The sequence below is a fragment of the Astyanax mexicanus genome, chromosome 16 (genome assembly GCF_023375975.1).
Source record: "Astyanax mexicanus isolate ESR-SI-001 chromosome 16, AstMex3_surface, whole genome shotgun sequence".
Taxonomy (NCBI): Eukaryota; Metazoa; Chordata; class Actinopteri; order Characiformes; family Acestrorhamphidae; genus Astyanax; species Astyanax mexicanus.
Genome location: NC_064423.1, coordinates 40,365,387 through 40,378,690, shown reverse-complemented (window position 1 = coordinate 40,378,690; position 13,304 = coordinate 40,365,387). Strand labels below are relative to the sequence as shown.

Genomic DNA, 13,304 nt, shown 5'->3' with positions numbered 1-13,304 from the left:
TATAAATATATAATATGTTGCTACTAATTGAACAATTTTTGTATTATTGATTACAAGTTTTGCCCAGATGTATCCTATTCATTTATTTTATTTTATTTTATTTATTTTACTTTTAAATATATATAAAATCAAAATGTTAAATGCTCAATAAAGCTACTAGAATAATATAATAAATAAATATAAAAGTATAATATACTACTAATCAGATGATTTTATCAGTTTTTTTTTATTATAGGCTAAAAGCAGAACGTTATGTGTAGTGATTGAGTTTTAAAAACAAGATCAGCAATGCTTATTATACCTATTTTTATTGGATTATGGGATTATTTTTATCTGGGAGCATCGGTTTCTAATTACAGGATTTGGGCAGAATTATTCTATTTATTTGTAATTTCCTTTAAGATCAATATAACTGTATCTATCTGTCTATATATATTGATATACTTTGTAAGATATATATATTGTTGTACAGTTATATAGTTGTTTATTTGTATTGCTGTATAGTTTTATTGTTGTATAGTTAAATTTTAATAGCTAATTTTAACTAAATCCAGTACTTAAAAACAAATTTACTTTTAAAAACAAAATTAGCAATGCTTATTAAAGCTGACTGCGTTATCTGGAAGTATCAGGTTTTTCAATAGAACTATGTATATTATTTAATTATGATATGTATTGTTGTATAGTTGTTTTGTTGTAAAGTTAAATCTGCACTAATTTTAACTAAATTCAATACTTATTAAACTTACTATAATAATATAGAAAATAAGAAAGTATGATATGGTAATATATATTGTATATTACTACTAAATCTACTAATTCATACGTGTTTTTAGGTGATTTTATTGAAGACTAGGTTTTCTGGGAGTATCAGTTTTCTGATTAAAGGTTTTGGGTAGATTTATTCTATTTATTTGCAATTTCCTTTAGGATCAATAGAACTGTATCTCTCTATCAATCTATATTGATTATTTAATTAAGATATATATATTGTTATATATTGTAAGATATATATATATATATTGTTGTACAGTTATATAGTTGTTTATTTGTATTGCTGTATAGTTTTATCGTTGTATAGTTAAATCTGCACTGATTTTAACTAAATTCAGTACTTTTAAAAACATATATATATTTTATTTTTGTTATTGTTATTTTAGTTATATATATATATATAATTGTATAGTTGTATTGTTGAATCTGCACTAATTTTAACTAAATTCAATATCTTTTAAAAACGAAATTAGCAATGCTTACTATAGCTATTATATTAATAACAACAACACACATAATAAAGATCAAATACATCTCTAGATAAAAATAAGAGAGCACTTTAAAAATGATGAGTTTCTTTGATTTTACCAAATTGAAATCCTCTGGAATATAATCAAGAGGAAGATGGATGATCACAAACCATCAAACAACCAAACTGAACTGCTTGATCTTTTGCACCAGGAGTAAAGCAGCATAAAGTTATCCAAAAGCAGTGTGTAAGACTGGTGGAGGAGGAGAACATGATGCTAAGATGCATGAAAACTAACAAATATGCTCTAAATGAGAATATTTTATTTGTAATTTGGGAGAAATGTTGTCTGTAGTTTATAGAATAAAACAACAATGTTCATTTTACTCAAACATAAACCTATAAATAGCAAAATCAGAGAAACTGAGAAAAGCAGTGAACGTTGAGTGCAGTAGATGTTTTATGAAGATAATGACGATGTTTAAGTGTAAGTGTTTGGGTGATTTTATTGGAGGTTTGTTATCTGGGAGCATCAGTCTTCTGATTACAGGCTCTGGGCAGATGAATCCGGGCCAAACCCGCGGCACTCGGGCCGGTATCGATCCGCCCGTAAATCTAAAGTTGGCACGAGCTCAGCCTTTAAGTGGCGCGCTCTTAGCAGATTGTTTTGATCGTGATCGGACTCTTGCGGCAGCAGAAGCTCCAGTGACATGATGTAAAGCGATGTTTTTCAGAGCCCTGAGAGCCTTTTTTTACTCTAACTAATGATAATACAGCCGTGCGTTTTATTCCACTATGAAAAATCACCAGTAAACCATAAAATATAACAGATAAATCTATAAAAAGCAAAGTATTTTACCTTAAAACTCCCTGAATATCAGTCTGTTCTGTCTAAATTTAAAAAAAATATAATAATTATTTTTTTTTTTTTAGTACAGAGCCCATGCAAGGAAATGTTTTTAATGCATTTTCAAGGAAAAAAGGTAAAAAGTGCAGCTCACCAGATACTATATATTATGTGGTGAGCACCAGATACAAGCATACATTTAATCACTACCAAAAATTACCAGTAAACCATTTAAAATAAGAGCTAAATCTTAAAAAAAGTAATGCTCACCAGATTACACTATTGGTAACAATACACAGCATCTGGTGCTTACAATATATTATCTGGAGCTAACCCCTTAGTCTCTGGTGCTCACTATATAGTACCATGTGCTCACCAAATGGTATCTGGTGCACAATACATAGTATCTGATGCTCATTAAATAGCATCTGCTGCATGCTGTATAGTATCTAATGCTCAGCAGATAGTACATAGTGCTCACCACATAGTATATGGTGCATAATACATAGTATTTGGTGCTAACTACATAGTATCTGTTGCTTGATGTATAGCACCTTGGGCTCACTACATAGCATCTGTTGATCATTGTATAGTATCTTGTGCTCACTACATGCTATCTGGTGCTTACTACATAGCTTCTGGTGCTCGTTATATAGTACCTAGTTCTCACCACATGGTATCTGGCGCATGCATAATATTTGGTGCAAATTACATAGCATCACTATCGCTGTATATTATCTGGTGCTCATTATATAGCATCTGTTGCTTGCTGTATAGTATCTTGAGTGCACTTCATAGTATCTAGTGCTCACCATATAGTATCTGGTGCACAAAACATAGTTTCTAGTGCTCACCACATACTGTATATTTTGGCTCACTACATACTATCTGGTGTTCATTATTTAGCTTCTGTTGCACACTGTATAGTATCTAGTGCTCACCATATAGTATCTGGTGCTCAGTACATAGAATCTAGAGCTCTTTATATAGCATATGTTGCTCACTTTATAGTATCTTGTGTTCACTACAAAGTATCTGGTGCTCATTATGTAGCATCTGTTGCTCACTGTGTAGGATCTAGTGCTTACCACATAGTATGTGATGCTCACTACATAGCATTTGGTTTTCACCATATAGTACCTGGTACTAGCTAGAAAGCATGTGTTGCTCAATATATAGTATCTAGTCTTCATCACATAGTATTTGGTGCACAATACATAGCATCTGATGCTTACCAAATAGTATCTGGTGCTCACCACATAGTATTTGGTACTAACTAAGATGTATCTGATGCTCAATATATAGTATCTAATAGTATCTGGATCTCACCATATGGTACCTCCTGTTGACCACATTTCTGGTGCTCAACATATATAGCACCTGTTTCTCCCTGTATAGTATCTAGAGTTCACCACATAGTATTTTGTGGTCACTATATAGTATCCTGTGCTCACTACATACTATCTAATGCTCATTATATAGCATCTGTTGCTCGCTGTATACTATCTATTGCTTACCACATAGTGTTTGGTGCTAACCAGATGATATCTGACAGTCACTACATAGTATCTGGTGCTCACCACATAGCTTCTGGTTGGGTAATGTTAATGGATGCTGTGATGGCAGGCCAGCTCTGGAGCCGTCGCCGGATGAAGCGGCGCTCAGTGATTACGAGGCGAGACGGTTACTAAACGCCATCATTAAAGAGTTCGTGCAGATGACTGCAGAAGACCTGGAGCAGCAGGAACCTGAAGAGAACAGGTACCCGTCCGTCACACTACAGGACATTACCATAACCATAACAAGATATAACCAAAAGATATATAACCATCTGTCAGTATCAGTATAACCTGCCTTATGTTTCTGCTGTGTTCCTTTATACTGTTTAAGCTTAAAACTTTAAAGTCCATCCTGTCGCAATAAAATATCACAGTAAAAACATAAAAAAATATTAGAAAATCAAAAATTATCTTCGAAACACAACAAAAACAACAGTTGCCATGAACATTTAACTCTAGATCAACCACGATTACGTCAAATGCCAATTTTTGTTAAAATTGTCCATCCTGTAACTGTCCACCCTGTATTCATTCATACTGTTTTTAAGGGACTGAAGACACTTTCTACTGCATGTTGAGCAATTTATAATATTAATTTTACTGTTAATTTCTGATACTGTCTCCGTACTGAGCTTAAAAAGGTAAAGCTTAAGTTTTAGTCCACCCTGTCACAGAAAATATCACAAAAATATTTTAGAAAATCAAAACGTATTTTTAAAACAGAACAAAAACCACCAGTCATCATTAACAATTCAACACTTTTGCGACTCTTAATTAAACCACATTTTTATTAAATGACAACTTTCCCTAAATTTGTCCTCCCTGTTATGCAGCTTTCCATAACAGGGTAGACATTACAGGACCATAACTTGGTATATCATGGTAAATAAAATAATTGTAGAAAATCAAAACGCATGTTTCTACAGCTGTAGACAAACCATGTTTTTATTTTTGTGAAAATTGTCCAACCTGTCATGTAGCTTGCCGTAACAGGGTGGACATTACATAACCATAATTTTGTATATCTAACGATTTATAATAATGGGACGGTATCAATATAACCTATATAATATGTCCGCTGTGAAATTATTTTAATTAATTTCATGTAATATTTCTTATACTTTTTCCGTACTGAGCTTAAAAAGGTAAAGCTTAAGTTTTAGTCCACCCTGTCGCGGTAAAATATCACAGTAATAAAATAAGAAAATATTAGAAAACCAAAATGTATTTTTGAAACAGAACAAGAACAGTCACCATGATGCATATTCAACAATTAATAATAATAATTTCACTTAATATTTCTCCTATTGTCTCGATACTGAGCTTAAAGACGTAAAGCTCAAGCTTTAGTCCATCCTGTCGCGGTAAAATATCAGGGCAAACAAAATAAAAATTTGGAAAATCAAAATCTATCTTTGAAACAGAGCGAGAACAAACCACAATTAATTATAATAATTTCATCTAATATTTATCCTATTGTCTCCATACTGAGTTAATAGAGGTCTAGCTTAAATTTTAGTCCACCCTGTCGCGGTTTTTAGAAAATCTAAATCTATTATTGAAACGGAACAAGAGCAAAAACAACTCTAGCTCAACCCTGTTTTTATGAAATAACAGTTTTTTTTCTAAAGTTGTCCACATATTGTCTCCATACTTTGTCTCCATACTTAACTGAGACTTAAGCTTAAGATTTTGTCCACCCTGTCACAGTAAAATGTTACTGTACTTAAAGTAATTTTAGAAAATGAACAATTAAATATGTCAACAACTCTAGGTCAACTACGTTTTTATTAAATTACAGTTTTCTGTAAAATTGTCCACCCTGAAATTGTCCACTCTGTCATGCAGCTTGCTGTAAGAGGGTGGACACATGTGGATGCATGACAGGAAATTAAAAGTAACTGTCCACCCTGTATACCTTCATAATTAATAATATTAATTTCGCTTAATATTTCAAATATTGTCTCCATACTGAGTTTAAAGGATAAAGCTTAAGCTTTAGTCCACCCTGTCGCTGTAAAATATCACGGTAATAAAAATAATTTTGGAAAATCAAAATGTATCTTTGAAACAGAACAAGAGCCAGAACAACTCTAACTCAACCACAGTTTTCTCTAAAATTGTCCACATATTGTCTCCATACTTAACTGAGAGTAAGTTTCAGCTTTAGTCCACCCTGTCGCGCTAAAATTTCACTATATTTAAAATCATTTTAGAAAAAAATGAACAATTAAACTGTTGTCTGCGACTCTAGATTAGCTATGTTTTTATTAAATTACAGTTTTTTTTGTAAAATTGTCCACCCTGTCATGCAGCTTGCTGTAACAGGATGGACACATGTGGATGCATGAAAAAAATATAAAAAAAAAGAGATTAAGCTGAAAAATTAATTAATATGATGAATAGTCCCTTTTTTAAGTTATGAGGAACAGCAGAAACCAATAGGCACAGTATTCTGATATTGATCCATGTATTGATGATAATAATATTGAATATTGGAGGATGATGCACTGTATTGATCTCTCACGACGTTGTGAAGATGTGAGAGATACTGATAAAAGGTTTCAGAGCGAGAGCAGCGCCACATAGCTGTAAGAGGCGGCAGTGCCGATGGTTTTAGATGGGAGGTACGTGAGAGAAGCCCTGCCCAATCAGAGCTCAGCAGCGTTTTTATTTGTTGTTTTTCTGTTTTTGTAGTTTATAAGTTTTTGCATGAACCCGTGGCTGGATTGTATTTATCTGTGTGATTGATGGTGGGATGAAGGCTTGATGCCGTATTATTTGCCTGTAAAGCATGCGGCCAGAAACCATACCAAACGGCATGAAGGATGGCATGATCTCTGAAACGACTGCAAAAATATATATATAAAAAAAATTAAATTAATTTTTTTGCTCCAAAACTTAAAAACAAAAATACTTATTAAATTAAGTTAAAATTCTGTATACCAAGTAACAAACTTTGTTTTCAAAGAATTTTCATAATTTATTTTATGTGCCACTTTTTCTTCACGTTTGCATAAGTAAAAAGCCAAAACTGCATTTTATCTAATAATGTAATTTCTTCTGCTATTTTAAATATTAAAAGCGATTGCAAAACTAAAATTAAATAATATTTTTTCAATGATTTTTTTAAACATTTAATATCCATGCTTTTGGGATTTGGTCACATCAACAACAACAACTTTTTATTAAAAAATTTATTCAAAATACTGCATACCAAATACCATTTTTTTTTTTTATAATTTTCAGAATTTTTTTAATGAGCCAAAACAATTTTTTTAATTGTTTTTTTTTTACAAAAAGATTACAAAACTACAATTTAAAAATATTTAATAAACACATTTTTTTAGTTTCCAAATATAAAAAGCAATTTAAAAACCTTAAAAATGTAATAATATTTAATTAATAATTTTTTTAAAAGTTAATTTCCTTGCTTGCTGAGATTTGGTCTCGTCATCAAAAACATCATTATATAAATGATCGGTATATAATTTTTTTTAATTCTTGGTCCGAAACTCATTTATTTTTTATTAAAAAATTAAGTAAAAATGTAATCTATACTGTATACTATATACAAAAAAAATCTTTTAAAGAATTTTCTTACATTTTTTATTTGCCAAATAATTAGCCAAAAACTGCATTTATCTTGCTTTTTAAATATAACAAGCAATTAAAAACTACAATTTAATAATATTTATTGAACAATTTTAACATTTAACATCCTTGCTTGTTGAGATTTGGTCATGTCATCAAAAACATCATTATATAAATTATCAGTATACACTTTTTTTTTTAGAGACTAAAAATTTGATGCATACCTAATAAAATACATATATACTCTACTACATATAAACTCATCTAAACTATGAAGAAAAAACATATGGAATTTTTACGTAAACAAAAAAATACATGTGTTACCAAACCAGAATATGTTTTATATTTTTGGATTCTTCAAAGTAGCTCCTCTTGCTTAGATGATCATTTTCACTTTTTTTTAACTAAAGATGTGCAAAGTTTAAAGACAAAGTAACATTAATGATACTTAATGATACAGAAAAAAAACCATCTGAAAGTAAATGTTTTTTAATGTTTTCTGTTTGCCGGGATTAAGCATGTTTAGGAGCATGCTCAGTTTGATATGCATTGCATCCTATTCAGTACTGTTCATTGCAACCGTGCAGCTATTGTTGTTAATGCATTGTTATTATTGCTGTTTGTTTGTTTGTTTGTTTTGTATGTAATGCAGATTATTAAATGCAGTAAAATGCAGTAGTGAATGCATGCCTGCGTTACTGTGAGCTGTGCATGTGCTCTTCTCCTACAGCCTGGCCAGACCAATGACCAAGCGCTGCTCCAACCTCAGCACCTGCGTTCTGGGCAAGCTGTCGCAGGAGCTGCACAAGCTGCAGACGTACCCGCGCACCAACGTGGGGGCGGGCACCCCGGGCAGGAAGCGCAGTGCTGAGGCCGGCGGCGTCTTCTGAGCATGCGGATCTCACAGCCTGCCTGAATGACTTGACTATTCCTACATTTTTTCCTGTTTTCTTAATTTTATTTCATTTAATTTCTTTTTAATTCAGTTTATTTTAGTTTTAAGCTTCTCTGAGTGGCAGAGTGCCAGCATAGTACAATACTGCACCATTTCAAAACCTCTTAAAATATCTCATCAAATCTGCATCTATAACTTTATAACTATATCTATCACCTTAATTTCTACAAACCCTTTAGTTTAATCCAGCACAGCCCACAGCAGTGCAAAATCCCTCTATCTCCTCTGATCTGACTCATTTAATAAACATATTTTTACAAGGATTTTCTGGTCTGCTGAGGTTTTTCACTTTTTCACTTTTCCTGAAATGTTGTATTTATATTTTATTGTGCCTGAATAGGTAAGATATCACACTCATCATGCATTTTTACTGTTTTTTTTTTATATGTATACTGTATATTAGAGATGCAAAAACAAACAAATTGAAACAAATCCAGTTTTCATTTATTTTTTGCCAAATATTATTGTATATTATACAAAAAGTTCTAAAAATTTAGATTGCTACAATATTCATCTGTGTTTTCATACATTTTGTAATTTTTTTTCACATTGCACTTTTACAAAGAGCATCTCACTTTAGGATGACTTTGATTTGATTGCGTCATCAAAAATATCACTGTGTTTTTCCAGATAAAATTTTTTTGTGCAATTTTTTGCAAAGATTTTTTCCATTTCATTTTAAAATTTGAGGCATTTGCAAAGAGTGCGACACTTCATGTTGGCTGTAATTCGCATAATCGCATCATCAAAAACGACATTGTTTGGTATAAATGATTAAGTTCAGTTTTTAATTAATTATTATTATTTTATTTTATTTTATTTTTTTTACCATTCGAATAATATTGATTGGCAAAATTAAATGTTCCACTTAATTTAGCAATTTGCTGCATTTGCAAAGAGTGCCACACTCCACGCTGGCTGTAATTTGCATAATCACGCCTTCAAAATTTACATTTTGGGTATAAATTATTAAAGTTAAGTCTTTTTACTTATTTGGAGCTTTTTGTCATTGAATTTTTTAATTTTGATTGTCCAATAAAAGTTAGATTGCCAAAATGTGGATGTTAAACATTCTGTGCATCTCTAAAATATATGAATAAAATTGTAAAACATTGTATAGATATATGTCCACATGTATTGTTTATTGCTTGCTTGTAGCTAACGATGCTAACGGTGTAATTTCTCCTGCAGTGTTACAGCACAGAAGCGAGCCTGTAACACGGCCACATGCGTGACCCACCGCCTCGCCGACTTCCTGAGCCGCTCAGGAGGAATCGGAAACAGCAAGTTCGTCCCGACCAACGTGGGTTCTCACGCGTTCGGCCGACGAAGGAGACTCAGTCAGGAGTAGATGTGTAATTGGACCTTAGCAATATGGTGAGAAATATGGAGCCTATGCTGCAGAAGCCAATGGAAAAGAAACTACAAATGGCAACAGACTAAAATTAGTCAATGAAATTGAGTAATTTTTAGAAATATCCAATTTTACATAAAACAAACTTTATTTTTTGAGTCAATGTGTGTGTTTACGATGCACTGCGTGCAAAGTCTTTAAAGTCAGTCTAAGCTTTATATATTTTGATATACTTATTTCTCCGCAGGTCACCCGTTTATACATCCATAGCTCTGGTCAAGCGAGAAGAGAACCCATACCCCCCCACCTGCATCCAGAACCCTGGGAATGGACCTTCCACCAATCCACCCCCCCCGTCAGAATGGACTCCTGTTTACTGCACTGATCTGTAGAACCCAACCCAACCCTCAAAAACTCAAAAAACACTGTCAGCTCATCCTCAGACACTGTCACATTCATCCCTGCTCATCCCCGCTCATCAATGCTCTTTAAAAGGCAGAAAAAAATATTTAAAATAAAATAAGAACAAAAAAACAGAAAAAAAGAAAGAAAGTTTTAGAAAAGTTTTGCATCCATTTAAAATGTGATCATACACTCATCTTTCTGATCTTTCTGCTCATCTGATATAAAGAGAAAGTGGAGGGAGAGTGGACCCTTCATTATCATTCCTTTAATTCGTAATTCTTTGTGGTTTTTGGGCGTTTTTGAGCGAGAGCACATGGCGGTGGTGTACAGTACGCTTTTCTGTTTGGGCCCATGTTTCCTCTCCTGTGTCTCCTCAGCACATTAACGCAGTGATGTGGGGGTGAACATTAAAGCAGTGCCTGGTAAAAAGGCTTCCCTGACTATGGACTATGTGTCTTGTGCCTTGATGTAAAACCACTTTACATGATGCTGTTGTACAGAATGTCTGACGCAAACGAGGGAGGAACAATCAAATGACTTACAAATTGTAACAATTGTGAATCTGAGCAAGATTAAAATGTATTTTAGATACATACGATTTGGGTACTCGTTTCATTGCCTGCTTCAATAACGTGGCACTCACTACACACGACTGCTGCTATGGGATTCTTATATAATAATAATAATAATAAATATAGCTGCAAGCGGTTATTTAAGGGGGAAGTTAGACCAGTAAGACTGAATACATGGTTTCTGGGATCATACTGTCGTTACATGTATTTATAGAATTGACCTCTGATGCAGCATGCCAAATTTCAGCTTGACAGGGAATATGGTTGCTGAGAAAAAAAAGATTTAGCTGTAGCCCCACCCCCTTTTGCCATTTTAGGAATGTAACCACAGAATCATGTTTAGATTAACTTTTTTAAAATGAATATTAAGTTTCATACTCCCCTGAGTATTTTAAAACCAAATACATGAAGATTACTCAAAAAACCTAGGATTAGTTTGAAAAGTGCAATTTTACAAAACAGGCCACTGAACAGAAACAATGCAATTTTGGTAAAGACATATAATTGCAAAATTGTAAAGTCGACAGCATTGAATACAAATGATTAAGAATCATATGGCTATGCAACATGTACATTTCAATAACGTGGCACTCACTACACACCTCTGCTTCTGTTGGATTCTTAAAAAATAGTAAAATAAAATATAAAATATAGCTGAATTTGGCGATTTACGCGGTCCAAGCAGTACAGGATAAAAAGGCAGCTTAAGGCCAGTTAGGCTAAAAACATATTTTCTGGGATCATACTGTCATTACATGTATTTATAGAATTGGCCTCTGATGCAGCATGCCAAATTTCAGCTTGACAGGCTATACAGTTGCTAAGAAACAATGATTTAGCTGTAGCCCCTCCCCCTTTTGGCGATTGTTTGCCAAAATAGACATGTAACCTTAGAATCTTGTTTAGATTAACTTTTCTTAAATGAATGTTGAGTTTCATACTCCCCTGAGTATTTTAAAACCAAATACATGAAGATTACTCAAAAAACCTAGGACTAGTTTGAAAATTGCAATTTTTACACAATAGGCCACTGAACAGAAACAATGCAATTTTGATAAAGACATGTAATTGCAAAGTTTTAAAGTCTACAGCATTGCACACAACTGATCAAGAATCATATGGCTATGCAACATGTACATTTCAATAATGTGGCACTCACTACACACCTCTGCTGCTGAGGGATTCTTAAAAAATAGTAAAATAAAATATAAAATATAGCCGAATTTGTCGATTTACGCGGTCCAAGCAGTACAGGGTAAAGAGGCTGCTTAAGGCCAGTTAGGCTGAAAACATATTTTCTGGGATCATACTGTCATTACATGTATTTATAGAATTGGCCTTGGATGCAGCATGCCAAATTTCAGCTTGACAGGCTATACAGTTGCTAAGAAACAATGATTTAGCTGTAGCCCCACCCCCTTTTGGCATTTGTTCGCCAAAATAGACATGTAACCTAAGAATCTTGTTTAGATTAACTTTTTTAAAATGAATGTTAAGTTTCATACTCCCCTGAGTATTTTAAAACCAAATACATGGAGATTAATCAAAAAACCTAGGACTAGTTTGAAAATTGCAATTTTTACAAAACAGGCCACTGAACAGAAACAATGCAATTTTGGTAAAGACATGTAATTACAAAGTTGTAGAGGCTACAGCATTGCATACAAATGTTTAAGAATCATATGGCTAGGTGACATGTACATTTACATATAATAGTTTTTTTGTTATAGCATCCCCAAGAGGCTGATCATTTTGAAAACTGTACAGGATGATAGACATATAGTATTAAAGTTTAATCTTGATTATTGAAGGTTTAGCCTGTAAAAAACCTTGCTTAAAACTGATTGGCTGATAGCGGCCTTTAAGCGGCAATACAATTCCAATATTGATATTAACAGTATAAAAAGCACCACCACTACTACACATAATCACACCATAATAGAGATATATGCATACAATTTTGTATAAGGCACTTTTACAATACACACTATTTATCATATTTTGACTTGCAGAAAAAATCCATCTATTAATCATCTATAAATGCTGCTATTCAAATGCTCTTTTACTGATTCTTATTTCATTTTAACATATTTAATTGCTGCTCATCATCCAATTAAACAGGATTTTTACACTCTCTGTAATGAAAAGTACAGTTGTGTAAGAACTGATGATCCTTTATATGCTTATTGTTGATACAATAAGAAATGTGTCATGACAAAATAATATTTCAATAACAAAAAAAGTAAAATAAATAAATAAAAGTGGTGTAAAATTTCGAAACTAATGGTATGTGGTGGATTTTATAAAATAAAAGTTTTCCAAGTAATTTCAATTTTTTAATTTAATTGCCTCGATTATAAACAAATCAGAATTGGAACGAAAGGTCGAATACAGATATTGTATTGTATCATAAAACTACAAAATAAGCATCCTGTAAGATTACAAAAGATTACATGGTGTGTGATTAGTTAATCTCACTGGACACTGGATGAAGCTGACCTTCAGTACAAGTCAAAAGTTTGGACACACCTTAAACTCAGAGATTTTTTAATTATTTATAAATGTTCTGCACTATAGATTAATACCAAACTCATCCAAACTATGTAGAAAAACAAGGAATTATTTAGTAAGAAAATATGAAAGCATCAGTTGTAAAGTAGTGAAGAGGTAGAGTTACAGGTATACAGTGAATAGTGAATATTTGAGTAATGTTCTAATCCAGATTATGGGATGGGAGGGACTACTCAACTCAAGAAAATAATGACCTTAAAAAAA

General features: G+C 32.6%; 1 protein-coding gene across 4 annotated transcripts in view; it reads left to right on the top strand.

Moving 5' to 3' along the window:
* Nucleotides 1–10,552, top strand: part of calca (calcitonin/calcitonin-related polypeptide, alpha) — a 47,239-nt gene extending 36,687 nt beyond the window's left edge. For 2 of the 4 annotated variants that reach the window (XM_049465405.1, XM_007239455.4), the window contains 3 exons: nt 3,717–3,851; nt 9,390–9,575; nt 9,800–10,552. In XM_049465405.1, the coding sequence (XP_049321362.1) occupies nt 3,717–3,851; nt 9,390–9,549 (295 nt within the window). In that variant the 3' untranslated portion in view covers nt 9,550–9,575; nt 9,800–10,552. Of the gene's footprint in view, nt 1–3,716; nt 3,852–7,973; nt 8,462–9,389; nt 9,576–9,799 lie in introns of those variants that run through there. The other 2 variants (XM_049465408.1, XM_049465406.1) reach the window with 2 other exon arrangements.
* Nucleotides 10,553–13,304: the final 2,752 nt, after the last annotated feature.